Source organism: Neltuma alba, unplaced genomic scaffold (assembly GCF_004799145.2).
Source record: "Neltuma alba isolate B1F8T4 unplaced genomic scaffold, ASM479914v2 tig00002353_pilon, whole genome shotgun sequence".
In the NCBI taxonomy this organism is placed as follows: Eukaryota; Viridiplantae; Streptophyta; class Magnoliopsida; order Fabales; family Fabaceae; genus Neltuma; species Neltuma alba.
The window spans coordinates 27,391-48,603 of NW_021632829.1; the positions used below are offsets into that span (position 1 = coordinate 27,391).

Consider the following 21,213-nt stretch of genomic DNA (forward strand, 5'->3'; position numbering starts at 1 on the left):
GTGTGTATCTGCAGGCGTGCTGGTTTGTTCAGTATTCTGATGAGAAAAAGGGGTGGTTAGTATGGAAATTTATGGACCCTAAGCTCTTGTTTATTAATTCTTTTTAATGATGTCCTCAGTAACTACAAGAAATTTAAACTTAAATTAATAATTACAAAAAAGATGATATGGTAATTGAGAATGTCACAATCTAAGTTAGGAAAGTAACCATCTTGATTATTTAAATAATCAAATTGGATGTAGACTTCCTCATTATTTAGTATCTGTTTCCATCAAACACCCATCACTAACCGGTGAATATATATACTTCCACTTCGTAACATGAAAACTAAATAAGTATTTGGGTTAAAGTGAACCCATCATCCCAAAATATTTTTTTGAGTGTATTCGATACTCTAAAGTATTTTGCGATGTATTCAGTATTTTGAAGTAATTTTTTAAGTACATCCAACACCTTAAAATATTTTTTTAGTGCATTCAGCGTTCTAAAGTATTTTTTTTCCGTGCGCTTAGCAAACGAAAATATTTTTTTAGTGCATTCAGTATCAAGACAAAAAATACTTTAGGATTAGTGTTGGATGCACCTAAAAAATACTTCAAGGTGTTGGATGCACCACATCTGAGAAAATAATTCAGGATGCTAAATGCATCTTAACCCCTAAGTAGCTTGCTGATATTAAGAAAATTAGTTAAATTAATTATTTATAATAATTGAATATTGTCTTTTCCAAATACTCTTATTAATTATGAGCATTGAAACAACCTCATGATAGGAACTTTTTAACATGTGCAATAACCATACAGATTACTTAGGAGCAAAATTGATAAATATTACCATACTTGCTCAATGTATCCCTTTTTGTTGAGTGCATCGCCGGATTACTTGGAGGCAAAATACATAAATACTATAGACAAGATGAATTGATGTCTTATATTTAAAATCAGAAGCAATGTATATATATTTAATGGCATTGGTTTTGAAAGGGAAGGTCCAAGGCGGCAATTTATTTTCGTCGCACACTCATATATAATTTGAATGCTATAAAAGCTAGATTATATTTTAGGCTCAATTATATTCAGCCCCCTCCAATGAAGTAAGGGAAGAAGAGGAAAAAACCGCAGCTAAAAGCCATTATTTTGGTACTGTAAGATTCTTGTACCTATGCAAAGTCCGACGTTGATCTGATTCATGAATGACACGACTTTGTATAATTTTATAGCATAAAGCCTTATAAATTTTATAAATTATACAATGATATTTATGATTATATATCTATTTAAAGATTCTTCTTATATATGCATAGTCGTAATAGATATTCTTTCTAATAATTATTTTCTTATTAGAGGTGGTTAAGTATATTACACACAAATTACTTTAAGAAATAAGTCACATCATCCTTTTTTTGTTTCCTTGGAAAGGGAATGTATTGATAGTCAAAAGTAACTGTACAAAGGTCAGCCAACAGGCTTCACTTGAGAGTTGAGAAGGCCTGTTCTCAAAAAATCGGAGTGTTTCAAGTCACATCATCCTTTATTTATGAATCATGTGACTTGTTAGAATTTTTATTTTGATTATATTATAATTAATTATATAATTGTAAAAAGATTCAATATCATTTTTTCAGAGGAATATCATCGATAATATGGTATATATGCACAAACTAGAATTAATTTCTACGTTCAAGAGTTTGAAAACATATGAAACACAAGTTATCAACATATATATAACTAATAACTAATTCGAAGATAATTAGCTAGCTAGGCACAAGAGTATCTTATAATTGTTGAAAAATTCTGATGAACAAAGTACAGGAAGGTACCATTCATGGAGATAGAGTACGAGAGCAATACAAGAGAAAAGATCAAAACGTACAAATCTTATGTGGGGGTAACAAGAGTGATATTCTTCATATGCCACGCATTGGAGACCACAACAGTTTTTAAATTTCAAGAGCCATTTGTCTCAGTAATTAATTAATTACTTTGGGGAAGTTTAATATGCTGAGAAAACGCTTAAAAGAATATTTCTATACAAATTGAGACAAAATTATTTTTACATTCTCATCTTGTACTCTGTAAAATTACTTCTAAAAAACTAATTTTGTTTGATTGAATCAGCAAAATTATGGCGAGTACTTTCTTTCTCTAAATTCTCTCTTGAAAATAATACATATTACTAGCTTCTCTTCAGTTTCATCATCTTAAAGAACTCAAAGCACTATATATATTGAATTATATATAATTTACTTCATTTATGCCTGTCGGGGCAACTCTACTAGATGTTTTGCCCGTTGAGATGAGATTTGAGACATTTCCAAGTATAAATATGATTCAAGTGCCCGTGCGTGAAAACCTTGATTAATTTATAATGACGATTTGATTGGTCGATATGATACAAAGCTTGCCCTTCATTCTAAATAATGGGTGGTCATGCTTGAGCTAGTATAATTATATAGGAGGTTAATATAATCTTTAGTTCCTTAATTTTGTTTTCATTTTAGTTTTGATCTCTCAAATTTCAAACCATAGGTTTTAATCCTTTAAAAGACAAAATGATTTAAGTTTTTATTAGATTATAGAGACCAATATTTTAAATAAAAAAATTTAAAAACCAGAACAGGAAATAAAAACCAAAATAAAAATAAACTTGAAGAATTAAAAATTGTATTAATGACATATTCAAAACTTTTGGGAAATACTGATTATAATTTATATGAATGACAGTAAAAGTTCTGATCATAATTATAAATGAAACTAAGTTATATAGCGTTGATAAGAGAAAATTAATTCGTCGGTCCTCATAATTTGACCTGATTTTTAATTAAGTTACTGTAGCTTCTTTTTTTTTCCCCCATTTTTCTCAATTATAAGCTTTAGCCAAAAAAATTATAGGCATTATTCCTTATGTTCATATTTAAATTGGGTTGATATAGATGCTAAATAAAACAACGCGTTGTTACGAGTATAAAATAAAAACATATTTTTAAAAGTGAAGTGATTGAATAATTTGCAATCTAATTGATTTTGATTTTCTTTATATCCTTCTGACTTAGGTAATCCAGGTGTATGCTAGATGAGCCATCAGTTAACACTATTTCTATATGCCTATAGCTAAACAAACAAACAAAAACTATAAGGACCTAATAAAATCTAGAAATATTTTATTTTATTTTTTAAAAAAGCAAAACCATAGCGATCTCGGTATTAAATTTCTCTAAATATAATTACATAGATGGAAAAGTGATATGAATGAGCAAGCAAAAACGAAGAGATTGAAATCACAGGGAGAAGATACTGCCTCTAGTTCTTAATCTAAGATTCAATTGATTAATTTAAAGAGATTAATAAAGTTATTAAATTACTTTAAAATATTATATTTATTGTTTTTTTCAAAGTAATTTGTGTTATTTATAAATTGATATATAATATAATGATACACATAAGTATTTTAGAGAAATCATAGAATATATGTTATAATAAAATTAAGTAGTTTAGTAATTTTTTTAATCTCTTTAAATTAATTAAATGGATCTCATATTAAGTATGAGAGGTAGTATTTCTTTTTTGAATTGCAATAGCAAGAACAAATTAAAGCTTGAAAACGAAAACCTAAAACAAAGACGGGGAGAAGATACATTGAATGGTGGACGCACTGACAGATTGTGTCAGTCGACTTGTCTGTGAAACATCTGATAGTATTTGAGTGTGTTGTATAAATGATTCTCTCCTTGCTTGTACATATGGCACATGAAATCTATACAGAATCATTATACATGAGAATTTCCTCAAAGTAAAGCCACAAAGAAATAAAAGAACATTATAGGAATCTGCTTCGGAATCTACGTAGCAAAGCAAGCCTAGGCATAGTACTAAATCATGAGAAAAGCTTCCCATGAGTAGTAATGGTGAAAGACACGGGTCAGGTCAGGTTGGCTTACACATTATAACTTGAATTGATATTTCAGCAACACGTTCGTGAATCGAGATCGATGTCTCCTTTTCTTGTGCGAGTAAGAAACACATGTTAACCTAACACCTTAAAATTTTAGAAGTAGTTCTTGTGTGAATGAAGAATGATGATATATGTTGATCCGAGTTTGATTGAAGCTTTTGGAATGTGTTTTGTGTGTGAGCGAATGTCCATCCACGCGGATTGCCATGTTTGAAAGAAAGAAAGAAAAAGAAGAGTGCGTGCACGTTTATGTGAGCAAATGATAAACGCAAGAGGTATGAGTTAAGATTATTAGGGGGGAAAAGGTTATAATGAGATAGAAATAGGTAGAATAGAGTTAAAGACGAAGATGATGGGAAAAATAATTTCAAAGACATATATGAGTGGGAAAAAAGCATGATATATCTCGCAGGTATTTGATAATTTGACACAAGGTTAATATAATTTTTTATCCCTAAAATTTGAGCTCATTTTGATTTTATTCTTTCAAATTTCAAATCCGTGGTTTTAATTCGTGGGATTTAATTTGTCTTAAAATGTTAGTCTCTGAAAGGACAATGGTATTAAAATCAACTAAAATGCCAACAACAATGTTAAAAGTGTTGATGTGGACTCACTAGATAACATCTAATTGGATCTTATGTTGATAACAAAGTGCAATGCAGTGAATAACTCTTGAAAATGAATATTGAGAAAGACAACACAGGAGGTTAAAAACTGCGTTTTGAGGACCTTTTCTTTTTTCTCCTTCTATTATCCATACAAGATTCAGTTAGGTGTTATCTAGTGAGTCTACACCACTACTTTAGTGCTGTATATGATACTTTAATAAATTTTAAGACTTATACTTCTAGGGACTAACGTTTTACTATAGACTAAATTTCAAAGATTAAATCATGGGTTTAAAATTTGAGGGACTAAAATCAAAATATATCCAAATTTTTGGGATGAAAGATTATATTAACCCTTTGACATAATATGTTGATAATTTGAGTGACTTTGACTGTGCGTGTGTGTGAATTAAAAATGATTTATCCTGAGTTTCGGCATCATCAAAAGAATATTAAAATTCACGAGTCAACTCAATATGTGTGTGTGTGCATGAAATGGTTAGAAAAAAGGGAGAATTCAACAACAAAAATATGTATATAAACGAGTTTAACATCGTCGCATCTTGACCGATTGTACCGAAGTTATAAATCTTCTCACTAGGGGGTGTGATTTATCTCACCCGTTTAAAGACCTCATTGATGAAGCTAAGTTACTTGTGCATAGAAACTGGTCTGTTAATATTTGGTACAGGGATAGGGACCATAATAGAGCAGCCGATTACTTAGCAAAACTCTCCCACATGTTGGATAATACTTTTTCAACCTTTGATCAACCTCCACCTCATATCCATGAGGAGGCGGTTAATGAAAGGGGATAGGTTTTTTTTAGACTGTTTTTGGTCGGGTTTATTCTGTTTATGTAATTGAGTACTCAATTTTATGGGGAAAAAAACATTAAGGTGGGAAGTATATGGGACATTTCACTCTTATAGAACTATTTTTTTTTTCCCGCTCAACGGTGTCCAATGTGGAGTTTCTCCGCTTCTTCCCAGCCACAAGTCAAGTTTGCTCACATTTAATACTTGATTTAATTAAAATTGGTAGTTTTCAACTTCACTCCATATCAAGTAGTTTTGTACAATAAATATGAATTATTTGATTTGAACTAGGTTTATACATAAGGAGATTGAAGACATAAGAATACATATATTAAAAAAAATGAATTTCTTACATTGGTTATAATAATAATGAGGGTACAAACTTAACTTCCTCAACCAGTCATGGTCGTAAGTCCACTATACTGGTCGGAAAAAACAGCCGATGTAAAAAGTGGCATAAACAAATTTTTTTACTCCTCTGGTCCTTAATATAGGACCCAATTCTTGAGTTAGTTTTGGTCCTAAATATAAGAGCCCTTTTCTTATATTTATCAATTTTCTCTAAATTACTCATATGAATACTCCCTCAGCTATAATCAAGTAAAAGAGGGAGAGGGTATTAAGAAAGATGATTATGGTGTTTTAGGAAAAATGTGTCACTTTTCTTATAATTAACTAACTTACCTAACTTCCTTAATCTAATCAAATTAGTTAAATGGGTCTTATATTAAGGACCGGAGGAGTAGTTTAATTTTCCTAACTTTTTACACCAGTTTTGGAGCCATTTCCATAACTGGTGGATTTAGGTGAAATATAGAATACTTCTTGTACCTTTACATTAATAAATTTATTTTTTACAAAAAAGATAAATTAAAATTTTAAATTTTATTCTAAATAATAAACAATTAAATTATATATTTTAAATCACGTGGGATGAATATTTGAGATATCTAACATGTAGGAAAAGAAGGTTATTGATGATGATGAAGCTTATTGAATTATTGAAAGCATACATATAATTCTAGAGATTCTATGTACAAGCAATCTCTACAATTATATGGCTTTTGAATCAGTTCAGTCCTTTGATTCTGCAAAAGCAATCTCTCGAGACAAAGCTTACCCACACACACAGCCACATTTGAAGGTCCAGAAAGTTTCTCCCTTTAAACATGCTCCATAATCTCAATCATATTATTGGTTCAATTTTGGATAGTTATCTCCATAAGATTTCCTTCCTGTTTTCATGTCATTCTTGAAACTTGTTTTATTTAAAGGATATTATATTAACCCTCTTGCATTAATATTTATTAATTTAGATTGACATAAATATATGATAAAACTTTAGTGATTTGATTCCTAGCGTTTATGTATGAAGTAAAACCTTTCCTCGTATATAAAACTTTATTATAAGGCCCTCTACAAGTTTTCTAACCATGTTTTCTACGTGGCTTTTGCTTTGATATTCTCCAACTGAATAATCTCCTCATTAACTCGTTATACTCTATTTGATGAACTTCATTGAGAGTAATTCTAAAAATTTAAAAGTATTAATTAATTTATATAAATAGTTATCAACAAAATCAAACCCTGTAATAAGGATTGATAGAGTATTATTTAAGAGAATTAGCATTATTTGGCTGGCAAAAAAAGAGCAGCGAACACATGGCGAAAGTAGAGAGCAATTAGAGAGTGTCCCCTACTTGAGGTGTCGAAAGGAGTCATAAAAGGGAAATGTGGTGATCATGAGCTTTCCTGGGCTTCAACTCAACCCTCCACATTCTTCACATACAATATTCTTTCCTGTTCATTATCACAATTGTCCTGTCCACTTTCTCTATCTCATTGACATATAACTCTATTCAAGATTTTCTGTCCTCCATGTGATGCAGATTCCAGATATTCAAAAATAAAGTTTAACTGAAATCTATAATAAATCAACACAATCATAAGCAATTGAAGGAGCTAGGGGAGGACGTTGCATTTCCCATGCCCCAGATTTTAATTTTTTTTACTAATATTATATTATCTCCTGTCGTTATTATATATAATAGCTAGTTTGACATTTAATTTGGTTCTAAATATAAAAATCCGATACACTTTACTCTTATGTTTCTCCATTTTTTTCTTAAGATAATTCTTGCAGTAGTTACACATATTAAATGTTTCATCAAATGGTAGGCAAGACAGCATATATTTATTACAAATAATTAACTTAATAAATAAATTTTTTTAATATACTTAAGTTAGTCAACTATCTCTTACATTCCTCCTGTTCTTAATAATATAAGAGCTAGTTGACTAATTTGAACAAATTAAGAAAATTAGTTATGCTAGTTATTTGTAATAAATAAATGTTGTCTTTCCTAAAATATCCTTGTTAATTAAGTGTATTGATTAAAACTATCATTATTACAAAAAATACCTTAGAAAAAAATGGATAAATAAAAAAGATAATGTAGATTGGAGTTTTATATTTATGACCAAAATAAAAATCAAACGAGCTCGTATATTAAGGACCGGAAGTAGTATAAGAGTTAGTTAACTAATTTGAGCAGATGAAGAAAATTAGTTAAGTTGGTTATTTGTAATAAATAAGTATTGTATTTTCTAAAATACTCTTAGTAATCAAGTATATTAACTAAAACTATCATTTGATAAAACTCTTAACATGTACAAGTACTACAAGGACTATCTTGAGAAAAATAAATAAATATGAGAGATAAAGTGAATTGAGGTCTTATATTTAGAATCAAATTAAAAGTTAAACTAACTTTTATATTAAGGATCAGAAGTAGTATAAGAATCATTTGGCTCTTTGAGATTTGTACAAACTTAACATCATAGACCTTGAAGAGTTAATGATTTCTAAAAATTTTTTATTTTGATCAAACCTGTTAGAGATGAATTATAAATAGGATCAAAATTATATGTGTGTGTGTGTGTGTGAGCAGGTGGCAAATTGAAGGAAGGATATGGATGACGTTTGGTTTGATGGTACCATGTGAGTTATGTGATCATAAATACATGGAAGTGGAGGCTGTGGGAAACACGATGGAGACAGTACTATGAAACCGCAATTTGTGAGCCTTTGCCCAGCACGGACCACATCACTTCATGTGTATGCCTTCTTTTCTTTTGCGGTCACATCTTAACTTCTTCCCTCTCACACCCAAATCATTCACACCATTTATTTTTTTAAAAGGAAAATTGCTCAAAAATCTCTCATTACAAAATTTATTATCCAAAATTACTTAAATTAAAGGTCCAGGTTCTCGAGTGAGTGCATGCAACTCATCTTTTACAATTGCATTATCATATTTTTAATCTTGTGCAAATCTCTTTTATTTACATAATTGAAAATAGGTTACACACTATTTTTAAACAAATTTCAAATACTTTTTAACAATATATTTTGTAATGGGTGCTTTTTCAGCATTTTCTCCCTTTTTATGTATTTTTCCCTTGGCGAGACACATGTATGCTTCAGTGATAACGAAACTTAATCCCTTAACTCTTAGAGATGACGGAATAAAGAGTAAACCGCTTCCAAGAATTTTTGCTTCATATACAAAGACTATCCCAATTTATTAGCATATTAAAAAGGAGTCTAGGATAATTTTAAGGGAAAATCACCAAAAAAAAAATTTAAATTTTAAAACAGGAATGATTACAAAAATTGTTGTAATTTGCTTTTCATATGTTGCCATTTATTATTAAATTCTTGTAAAACAGATTTAAAATTTTGAAATTTAAATGTATTTTTTTGGAGATTCTCTCTAATTTTAGTACATGTAAATAATTAAATGAAATATTTTAGTAAAAATAATACACATCTATGTATCAATAACTAATTTAACTAGTTTTCTTAATGTTTATAATTAGCTGCTAATAACAACAGATACCCGAACTTAGCATTCAATATTGTTGATTAATAAAAATTTCAGTTATATTATAGGCCTATATAGAAAAAGCTCTTCTAATATCTAACATTATTTTCTCTTTACAAAATTTGAACTTTCGAACTTTATTGAAAGAAATTAAAATCGAGTCCTTGTTACCTACGTTTCACTCACTTTCGGTAACATCACATCTTTTTTTTTTGGGACTGAAGCATCACATCTATATATGTTTGGTTGGGACTTGGATTTTCTCCACTTCTTCTCCCATCCTCTTCTCCTCCACTACCTTCTTTGACCCTTTACAACCATTGGATCAAAACTTCAATGGTCCAGATTTAATATTTTACAACATTTTATAAAAATAAATATAATTATAAAAATAGATAAATAAATTTAAACTATTAAAATCTAATTTGAACAGCTCATATCTATATATTATTATTACAGAGCAAATTTTTTTCAACTTTTTTTTATTACAGTTATTAACTGTTTAGACTAGATTTTAACAGTTTAAATTTATTTATTTATTTTTTAATAATATTATTTTTATAAGATGTCAAATCTGAACCATTGGAATTTTGGATCCAATGGTGTGAAGGGAAAAAGAGGGTAGTGGAGAGGAAGAAGATGGGAGAAGAAGTGGAGAGAATCCAAATCCGTTTGGTTGCTAGCCGTGGCCCTCTTTTTAATAACCGGCTTACATAAATTCAAACGCATCCTCCACGACAATGATCATTCTGTTTGTTCCAACTTTTGAGCTTTTGTTTTGAGGTTTCAAAGAAGAACAGGTGTGGTTCGCCCTGATATATACATCCACAATCACCAATTTGTTATGCGCAATTCATCAATGACTACCCAATATATCTATATATATATTACTCTCTATCTTTAATATAAGACCTAGTTATTTGTAGTAAATAGATGTCTTTCTGACTTTATTAATCATGTATGTATAAATTACAAATCGAGAGTAGTTTCTTAACATGCGCAATTACTATAAGGAGAACCTGAGAAAAAAAAAAGATAAATATTAGAGACAAAATGAATCAGGGTCTTGTATTTATAACCAAATTAAAAATTAAATTAGTTCCTATATTAAAGATTGGAGATAGTATATGTGGTGTATATATTTGTATATCTTCCACTAAATCCCCTAATCATTATGCCGTTAGCTAGTTAGCTAAGATGTTAATCAAAAGTTACGCAAGCATCATCGCCCCCTGTAGCCTGGTCTAGTGATATGAAAAGCCTCTGGTAAATACGAGATCGAAAGTTTGATCTCTGTTAGTTTCTATCCTTTGCTCCTTCTAAATCAAAAAAAAAAAAGAAAAAGAAAGTGATACACCATTAAGAGAGATCAATTTTATGCATACAACTCTTACTTCGCTGGTCCTTAATATATGTAAGAGTTACTTAACTAATTTAGATATGTGAAGAAAGCTAAATAAATTTCGGGCCAAATAAAAGCTAAGTAAGTTACTTAGTTTCATTAAATATGACATAATCTTTCTAAAATAACTCTACATAATATTATATGTATATTAATTTATAAATTATGTAAATTAGTTTAAAAAATGATAAATATAACATAGAATGAAAGATGTTATATTTATGATAGGAAGAGTATATTATAAATATTATTTATATACAATTCAATATTCTAGAATTATTTTGTATCATAATATATACTAATAGATCATACTCCGATCCCTACTGTCCTTAAGATAAAATCCATTTTATAGTGCAATTTAGACTATAAAATAGATCTTATATTAAAGACACGATGAGTAATAGTGAAGAATTCAAAAAATTTCCTAGACAACAGATTATAATTCACTCTAAAATCTCTTACAATATTGTTAGATGGTGAAGTCCGTAGATTGTACGAAGGCTCCTGAAGTGTTGAAAACTTGAACAGCTAGTGATATTTATATTCATCAACTCCACGTTTTCGTGTATAAAAAATACTATATATATATATATATATATGTTTTCCTATGATTTAATTAAATGTATTATTTTCAGTAGGATTTCAGTAGAAGCCAAATTTACACGCAGATGTGTTTGTTTTTATCATGGTAAATCAAACACACTCAACATTGCATGTGATAATTGATTATATATATATATATATATATTTGTTTGCATAGTTAAGAAATTGAAAATGAACAATACATGGACAAATTAAATGGCTTCTTATTTAGAGGATTAATAGATTAATTATATTACATTGATTGATAAATTAACACAACATATATTGTATTACTATGTTAAACTGAACGCGCATTTAAAGTTTAATAAAACCAATTAACTCTTAAGGCTAGCCTCATTAATTAGACCTAGCTGACCCTTAATTTCCCAATCAAGCTTTAAAGTTAAAACCCTAGCTAGGTATCATCACCAACCCTATATATCCAGTTTAAGGGCATTCAAAGTAGATCTAGTTCTGATTCACAACTCTACTCTCTGTGTCTTGGTAAATGTTAAAAAGAAGTTGAGAATTCAGGCTTTTAATAAAATCTAACAGGCATGCTTTTAAAAACATATATATACAATATAGGCGAAGAGGATAATCTATTAATTTCTGGCAACAATACAAAAAATATGACTAATAATAATTAATTAATATATATTTATGCGTAGGGAAGAAAAAATAGAAAACGATGGGAATTCCAGTGTGTTGTATACGTTGTATCAAGAATCCTCTAGGAGTGAGGTACACTTCATTAATTTTCATTATGAGGTGGGGAGGTAAAGGATTCATTCTTGGCTTTGAATATTATTATATTTGCTCTATCTTCCTTTAACCCATCTGCCAAGCTATGAATAACACACTTCTTGATCCTGCAAGCTTCCTCTACGAGAATCTCTGTTAAACACTTTTACCCATTACTAAGCTCAAATATTAACATTTTCACCCAAAAAAAATGTCTCTATATATATACACACCAGCTTCAAACCATAACAAAATTGTCTTCTTCTTCTTCTTCTTCTTGTCAGTGAGAGAGAGAGAGAGATCAGAGAATGGGACATGTGATGAGAGAAAAGGTGGGGAACATGTTGAAAGCATATGAAGATGGTACTTACGAAGAGATGGCCAAGTTTGGGGCATATTTCAGATCAAAGTATGGGATATCTCCGAGCACTGCAATATCAGTAATTCTGGGCTGTTTTTGCCTTTACATGTTGGTGAAGCGTCTCAGGGGATCAAAACAAAAGCCTGTTCTTCATAGATCAGGGTCAATTGCAAGCCTTTATGGTGGAGATCTTGCGTTGAAGAGACTTGATGACTATAATGCAGCCATTTCCATACCCTACGTTCTTGAACGCAGCGACCTTGTTTTGAAGGGTCTGCTTGAGGAAGAACATCTTGACTTGAAGAAACTCCAGGTAGGTTTGGCACAATATAATTATGCATCTTTCTTGTGTACGTTTTTTTCACCACGGAGAGAGAAATTGGTGTAGGGTTCGTGGATGGTTATATCTCTCTCGCTACAACATCATGATACTATAAAGAGAAAAATAGAGTGTGTAGATTATATAATGTGAATTAGCATTAGTTAACTAGCGGGAGTGAGATTATTTAATTTTATTTTAAGCAATATAATTAGTCTCGATTTAGTATTAACATTGAACAGATCTATCAAGTCCTCTCTATATGGCTATTTTATGATAGGTTGGGTCACACATACATAAGTCTACATCCCTTTAGTTATCAGTGGTTTTATATGAACTCACATCACTTGTCTATAACTATCGCTCTTAAAACATATTCAGTGTCGGGCTATTGTGGTTGATAATTAGGGTTATAATGAACACGTGTCTTGAAAACGATTCTTTTTTTTTTTTAAATTTGTAAAAACGAATGATATGATAATAATTAATGGTATTGAGGATTTGAAATTGTGAATGGAAGACCGTGACGGCAAGGCTGGAGATGGCCGGAAAGGAAGAAGAAGGGGTGAGATTACTGAATGAAGCAAAAACGAAGAATGCTCGATTGGAGAAATCTCATCATGTTTACGAGATTGAAATGTTACTCCTCGAAATGCTCATCTACATGGTACTATATTACATTATATTTTTAATTTAATTTAGTTTTTTTTTGGTAAAAATTCTTTATTGATACTTTTCTTTATTCTGACGCTTGCAGGGACAACTTGATGAAGCTCAGAAATGTGATTGCATAAAACATAAAAAAATCATAGCATTTGATGCTCGACGTCCACTTTTCAAGGTACGTACTTCAACTCCATTCTTATATAATATCTGAAGTGTGTGTGTGTGTATAAGCTTAATAAACTACCTAAGTTTCCTCCAGAAAAGCAAGAAGACGTCTATTTTCAATCTGAGATTACTACATGTACATTTCATTGTCATTTTACATGTACATATAGTTTTATATGATATATATATAAATAAAAGGTTCATAAAATTTTTTATCTCTCAAATTTGCACAAATTTTGATTTTGGTTCCTCAAGTTTCAAACTATATGTTTTGACTCCTCAAAGAGCAAAATGATCTAGGCTTTTATTAAATTATAAAGACCAACATTTTAGATTGAAGAAACTTGAAGGACCAAAATATATGGCTTAAAACTTAAGAGACTAAAAGTAAAATATGAGCAAATATGAAGAACCAAAAATTATATTAATCCTATATATAATTTCATGCTTGGATAGTCAGCATATATAAAAGTTACATGAATGTTTTTTTTTTAATAACTTAAACTGTTTCTCTATACTTAAGATGATATTTATTTATTTTTTGACCCAATATTTACTTAATTATTTGATCACTTATATATATGCTGGATTTTGTGTGATTGGAAAACTTATATTGGCAGGCACTTATATATGAAATGCGGCAAAACGAAGAAAAGGCAAAAAGTAATTGGGATAAATTTGTAGAACTGAGGCAAGACATCATGACACTGGTGGGGAAGGAACAACTTGAGCCAGGCATTAAAGATTTCGAAGGCTTCAAAGAGAAAGTCCAACATCTTCAAGATGAAATGAAAAAGAAAAAGAAAAAGCCCTTCGGAGTTTAATTATAAAAGCGCGCGCGCGCGCACACACACTATATACCCATTTCAGTTTATATCTATTTATTTATTAATTTAAATTATTATATATACGACTGATCTATATTTCATAATTTCATCGCATTGATTTGTATATATATGATTGTATGTTAATTTTAAATTAAATAGTTTATTGACCTATTGCTGTATGAGTTGCATGGATTGCACGTAACTATTAAACAAAGTACAATGTTAATGTTTACCTCTCGTGAGCATATACTCCAACTTCCTAGAATCTTTCTTTTTCTTACTATTAATCTAAACTTCGAAAGAAAAACTATTTTGGTTTCTAAATAATCCTATGATTCTAAATAACAAAAACCAAGAAAAAACTTGAATTTCATTAACTTTATTTAAAATGAAATAATTTTCTAACTCTATTCATATTTAATACACACAAACGTTTCAAAAAAAATTTATATAGCAGTAAATTAAGGGTAAAATTATACATTTATGTAATAAATTTAAGGGAGTGACTTTTATTAAGAATAAAAAATACTCTATCTCTCCATTATGTAATTAGGACTAAAAGAGTATAATCAATTTTATATGAATATTCTTGGAGTTTTTTCATTTAAAAAAAGTAGCCTTTATGTAGCAGTTGTCAATCAACCGGGTTAATTTACTTCCAGTTATTATCAAATATCATTATCACATCAGCAATACATCACCGTGTCAATGTAAGTCATCTCCAACAACCTTGACTAAAGTTGGCCATAATTTTAAAAACCAATGAAAAACTATAAGGATCTTAAGGGGCCTGGATTTTCTCCCTTTTTTCCTCACAATCTTATATATCTCTACTCTTAAATAAATAATGAATAGTTTAAATTTAATATTAGATTAAGATGTATTCAATACCCTGAAATATTTTTGAAGGTATATCTAGTATTATAAAATATTTTGTTGTGCATTGTTGCTCCTAACATATTAAAAATGGAACAATTTCATCCTAACTTAACGGAATCACAAATGTCCGTTAATCCCCCAAAAAAAAGCTTGCTCCTATAAAATTAAACTGTTAACGTTTGGTATGTGTGGTTCATAAATGCAGTATAAAAAAAATTAAGTTCTAAAATATTACCATAATAATTTTATAAAATATTAAATATGAAATATTTTTGTATCTAAAGATGAAAAGGAGAAAAGATAGAATCTGCTTCCGGGAGAATTTTTGACAGTGAGGAACCTATATATCTATATTTCTCAGGATGGGCAAATTCACAAATAATCATTGTAAGTTGTCATTTTACTTATTTCCCCTTAATAAATGGACCTTCACTTCAAGCTCATATTGTTATGGGCTGACAACGAAGCCCGACTGTAAAGTGCTGCCTTACCCACAACACACACGCATATTTTATATATATATATATATATATATAGACACACACACACACACACACACACTACAACCAAAAGCCTTCATTCATAATTAAATGCAAACGAACACTGAAAATGATGTGTTTTGGAAACAAAAAATGCATGGGTTCATTCGGGAATTCTTTTTAGTTTCTAATTAATTAGAAAATTTACATAATTTTTGCCCTCCTAATTTCAGTGAGACCACTTAATGTTTGTCCGATCATATAAAATTTTTAATTGAGGAAAAACAATTGCATATTTGGCTGCTAAATATTATGTTAATAAACAAATAGTCAGAGTATAAATTTAAATAATATAAAAACACTCATGTTAGAACTAATGGCTTAAATTAATGTTACAATATTCAGACTTTTGTTTTAGGTTTTCGTCATTGATTCGCCACCACAATTTTATATTTATTTTTATAAGGTGCAAAAACTTGTCTCCTGGCTCCTGTAGGAAAAAACGTTGTCTTCTTGATATTTCATTTTTTTATGTGGACAAAATCAATAAAAAAAAAAAAAGAAGAAGAAGAAAAATATGCCGACACAAGAATAAAAGAATGAAAAACCCAGAATAAAGGTATTCTTTGAAAGGAGGCTTAGTATCAATTCTTTTAAAGGCGTACTTCTTTCCATTATGAGTGAGATAAAGGGTTAATATTCTTGATTTTCTTCTTTACCTCTCTGCCAAGCTACGAGGTTCCTTGCCAGAAACTACGAACAATAATTTGATCTTAACTGAGTCACAACTAACTCATCATATCCCCATATAATTATATATAACCAGAACTTGCGCTTCCACCGGAAGCATATAAACTGCTTTAATTTCTGCTATATGATTGTGGCAGAACATATCTTCTTTTTCTTCTTCTTCTTCTTCTTCTTCTTATGAGTGTGAAAGAAAGGGATCAGAGAATGGAACTTCTGCTAAAAGAAAAGGTGGTGAACATGTTGAAAGCATATGAAGGAGGTATGTACGAAGAGATGGCTAAGTTTGGGGCATATTTCAGATCAAAGTGTGGGATATCTCCCAGCACTGCAATATCAGTCATACTGGGCTGTGTTTGCCTCTACATGTTGGTGAAGCGAAGCTGGGAACCAAAGCAAACGGCAAAGACAAAGCCTAAGATTCTTGAAAGGTCCAAGTCAATTGCGAAGCTGTATGGTGGAGATCTTGCATTGACCAGACTTGACGACTACAATGCAGCTGTGACCATACCCTGCTTTCTGGAACGCAGTGATCTTGTTTTGAAGGGTCTGCTTGAGGAAGAACACCTTGACTTGAAGAAGCTCCAGGTTTGGTACAATTAGCTAATTAATTGATTCAGTTTTCTTATTTATATATGCACTATATCTTTGTTGTGCATGGAGGCATTTGTGCGGGGTTATGTCTCTCTTTGTTCCTACAGAAGGGAAAGATAACCAATTGTAAAATCTCTCTCTCTCTCTCTCTCTGTGTGTGATATTCCCCCTCGCTTCATCCTGAAAACTAAGGAATTCTTGCCTAGAACCAGTTTCCTTGAGCCGATACGATCAAGAGTTTTAGACGAATCGATTGAGTTGAATTTTATATATTCCTTTTTCTCTCGTTGAGCCTGAAATTCTGTTTGTTGGATTGTGTGTAGTTTATATGTGAATATTTTATTTACTTGTATATTAATGCCTTTTTATTCAAATTTTTTTTGGGCGAACAGCCTTTTTATTCAAATTTTGTTTTAATTATAACTGGCCATTTGATTTTGAATTGACCCAGTTTAAAGCACTACCCTTTAAACCATTATCCTAACTAGTGGTTTATTCATTACTACGATTTTCAGTAGTCATAACAGGCTTGGTTTGCCTAAAAAAGTCATATTTTCAAGTCCTCCGACCTCAGAGTGTAGCACACTTAATAAACAAGCTGGTCCATCAAGCCGAACCCAAATTACTAGCTCATCCCATCATGCATGCATATATACATTCATTGCGACTATGTTAATAAAATGAAAATAAAAATTTTGTTTTTCTGTGAAAATGTGTGATGATAATAATAATGGGATTGAGGATGGATTTGAAATATTGTGAATGGAAGAGTGTGACGGCAAGGCTGGAGATGGCTGGGAGGGAAGAAGAAGGAGTGAGATTACTGAAAGAAGCAAAAACGAAGAATGCTCAAAAGTCTCACCATGTTTACGAGATTGACATGTTACTCGTCGAATTGCTCATCTGCATGGTATTATATTCTATTTTTCATTTCATTTTATTTTCCCCCCAAAATTTCTTTATTAATTTATTGACTGATCATCATGAGGATGAATTTCCTTTATTTCTGACGCTTACAGGGAAAACTTGACGAGGCCAAGGGCTGTGCATGCCTGAACCAGCAAAAAATGATGGCATTTGATGCTCGACGTCCGCTCTTCAAGGTACTTCATCTCTTTTAGACTCTGATTTCATTTTAGTTTTAATCCCTAGAATTTGACCTTATTTTGATCCGTTTAACATTTTTGGTTCCTAGAACGATGTTTTTAGTCCCTAAAATAAGGTTTCAAGGACCAAATTTATCATTGATTTCAAATTTCAGTGACCAAAACCAAAGAAGATAATATTAACCCAATTTTTTAATTTATTCATCCATTTATGTGGACTTATTATATAAATGCTGGATGGGGACAATGTTCTGAAGGCAATAATATATGGAATGCGTGAGGATTGGGGGAAAGCAGAAAGTTTTTGGAATAAGTTCGTGGATCTGAGGGAAGCAATAATGACAATGGGGGGGCAGGAGGAACTGAAGCCTGAAATTAGGGATTTCAGGGACTTTGAGGAGAAAGTGAAAGATTTTCATAAGGAAATTGATCGGAGGTCGTCGCAGTTTGCAAGGCTGCACAGTGGGGATGTTGCTTTGAGGAGACTTAAGGACTTCAATAAGCCCCTACCTAATCATACTTCTGAACCCCCAGCTCTTGTTTTGAAGACTCTGCTTCAGGAACAACCTCTTGACTTGAAGAGGCTCCAGGTTTGGCTTTCTCATATCAACTCACTTTTCTTCTTTATGCATGCATGATATGTTGGTCGTGTGTGTAGAGAGAGAGAGAGAGAGAGAGATTGGCTTCTTTTTTTTTCAAAAAAATTTTTTTTTCCTTATGTCTAGATAAAATTTGTCTCATGGATATATTTTGTATAGCATAAAATCACTTAAAATAATAAGATTCACGAGCTCTAAATTTGGGGCCGACCTTAGATATAAAACATATGGCTAATGGATTTGTTTTGGTATTAAAGATAAGATCTTAGTATTCTCTGTCTCTCTGACTTAATAAATTATTTTAATTTTCTCAAATTATATCCTCATTAAATTATAGTCTTTCCTCCCGATCTTTGCCTTTCATATTTAATACCCTCATTAAAATAGGAAAATTTTACGAAAAGTAACATATATTGTATAAATTAAGCAAATCACCAACTTAAACCAATGTCTTAAATCTTCATAAATTAGTTAAATAGGTTTTATATTTAAGATTAGAGAAAATATATTTCTTCTTGCTATTGATCCCAAAATAAACCTCTTTTTGCAACATCATGCTGCTACGCTGTATCCAAGAGAATTGGAGTTAATTGGCAGGTCCCACCAATTTTAAGAATCTCTCTTCTCTACTCTGTGTAGAAAATGAGGACTAATTGTGTGTTTTGGTAAGAATGAATGTATATTAATGATGGCATATAGTGAAGATGAATTGACAATGTGAAATTGTGAATGGAAGAGTGTGCTAGGAAGGCTGGATATGGCGGAAATGGGAGATGAAGAAGTGAAGTTACTAAGTGAAGCAGCCAAAATGAAAAAATCTGAAGCTGCCAAATCTCTTGACGCTTACGAGCTTGAAATGTTACTTGTTGAGATGCTCATCTATAAGGTAATACTATTTGTAGTTTAAGCTTTTTCAAATCGTTAAATTTTTATTCATTCATAATTAATTATTCCCTTTAATTTACTTTTTCCAGGGAAGACTTGATGAAGCCTTGCAGTGTCAATGCTTGAACCGTTCACAAAAGCCACTCGAAGTCGACGCTCGCTCTCCACTCTTCAAGGTACTTCAATTAATAACTTACATTCCTTTAAATTATTTATCTTTTTTCCCTTAAAAAATTCTCATGAATTCCCATTTTCCTATAGTTGAATTCTCTACGCATATAAGAGAGATGCAAGGCGCATAGAATTTATTCAAATAAAATCATTCATGTTTTGAACCAAAACACTAATAACCTGTAGTCTTGAAAAACAAATTTGTGTTTGTCAATATAGAGTGTGTGTGTGTGTGTGTATCAAAACTATTATATAATAAAATATATACAGCAATTACTATCAATATTTAATATAAATTCTATTTCAAGTAATGCTTGTGCTTTTTTTTTTTTAAAAAAAAATTATTATTCTATGCAAGTGCATGGGGCCGGAGATCTATCATGTAATGAAATTACTCCTCTGGTCTTTAATATAAGACCCATTTAACTAATTTGATTAGATTAAAGAAGTTAAGTAAGTTAGTTAATTATAAGAAAAGTGATACATTTTTCTTAAAACACCATAATAATCTTTCTTAATACCCCATCTCCCTCTTCTATTTGATTATGGTTGAGAAAGTATCTATAGGGGTAATTCAGAAAAAATTGATAAATATGAGAAATGAATCTTATATTTAGAATCAAAACCAACTTAAGAATTGGGTCCTATATTAAGGATCGAAGGAGTAGTATTTACAAGTCATTATTTTTTTCTTTTTAGTCTTGCTATAATATACGAAAAATGTTATTTATTTAATTATTTTGAAACTTATGTTGGGTTTTTATGATTGGAAATATTGACAGGCAATTATATATGGAATGCGGGACGATTGGGGAAAGTCTCAAAGATTTTGGAATGAATTCGTAAATGTGAGGGGAAAATCTATGGCAAAAGTGGGGCAGAAGGGCCTTGATGAGATTACTAATTTCGAAATGTTCAAAGAAAAAGTCCAACATTTTCGAAGTGAAATCGCCAAGAAAAATCCTTGAACAATACTATGATGTCTCAGTGTCATGCAAATATATAAAAAGGGAAGGGACAAAAAAGAGAAAAAAGATACGATTAGTTTGGAAGCAGATCGTACCGATTTCAATAATGTATTTTTATTTATTTAATCTGATAAAGACATGTATGAATTTATTCTACATTCATATTTATTTATTTTTTCATTTTAACAATTTGCTTTTTCATTCAGTAGTTTATTACTGATTGCCATTTAAACTATTTAAACTAAATTATTGGCAAACTATATTAGATAAATCATATAATAAACATTAAACTAAAAAGCTATTTATTGCAAGCAGTCATGAGGACTCAGAAATTAAAGTCCCTTTTTTCTTCCCTCTCGTTTGTTCGAAGGCCTCAGAAGCCGTTGGACAACTACAATTATTAGACAGAATATTGTTGACAATACTGTCAAAGAGCCTCACAGATATATGA

At 30.6% G+C, this 21,213-nt stretch overlaps 2 protein-coding genes across 2 annotated transcripts; both read left to right on the forward strand.

The window, feature by feature from the left end:
* The first annotated feature begins 12,305 nt into the window (after window positions 1-12,305).
* Window positions 12,306-14,363, forward strand: LOC114722442 (uncharacterized). Its single transcript, XM_028908472.1, has 4 exons — window positions 12,306-12,670; window positions 13,197-13,343; window positions 13,434-13,517; window positions 14,128-14,363. Exons 1-4 carry the CDS (start codon window positions 12,317-12,319, stop codon window positions 14,329-14,331), a joined length of 789 nt encoding a protein of 262 aa, XP_028764305.1. The 5' UTR covers window positions 12,306-12,316; the 3' UTR covers window positions 14,332-14,363.
* Window positions 14,364-16,609: 2,246 nt separating this feature from the next.
* LOC114722509 (uncharacterized) lies at window positions 16,610-20,963 on the forward strand. Its single transcript, XM_028908559.1, has 7 exons — window positions 16,610-17,027; window positions 17,803-17,943; window positions 18,053-18,136; window positions 18,397-18,729; window positions 19,475-19,624; window positions 19,713-19,799; window positions 20,577-20,963. The coding sequence occupies exons 1-7, from the start codon at window positions 16,620-16,622 to the stop codon at window positions 20,760-20,762; spliced, it is 1,389 nt and encodes a 462-aa protein (XP_028764392.1). The 5' UTR covers window positions 16,610-16,619; the 3' UTR covers window positions 20,763-20,963.
* Window positions 20,964-21,213: the final 250 nt, after the last annotated feature.

Bases quoted from the DNA above. Each gene is read 5' to 3' on its own strand.
- LOC114722509 (XM_028908559.1), top strand. From the start codon at position 16,620: ATGAGTGTGAAAGAAAGGGATCAGAGAATGGAACTTCTGCTAAAAGAA. The intron at 17,944-18,052 runs GTATTATATTCT...TGACGCTTACAG, and splicing joins TCGAATTGCTCATCTGCATG to GGAAAACTTGACGAGGCCAA. The intron at 19,800-20,576 runs GTACTTCAATTA...AAATATTGACAG, and splicing joins CTCGCTCTCCACTCTTCAAG to GCAATTATATATGGAATGCG.
- LOC114722442 (XM_028908472.1), top strand. From the start codon at position 12,317: ATGAGAGAAAAGGTGGGGAACATGTTGAAAGCATATGAAGATGGTACT. The intron at 13,344-13,433 runs GTACTATATTAC...TGACGCTTGCAG, and splicing joins TCGAAATGCTCATCTACATG to GGACAACTTGATGAAGCTCA. The intron at 13,518-14,127 runs GTACGTACTTCA...TTATATTGGCAG, and splicing joins CTCGACGTCCACTTTTCAAG to GCACTTATATATGAAATGCG.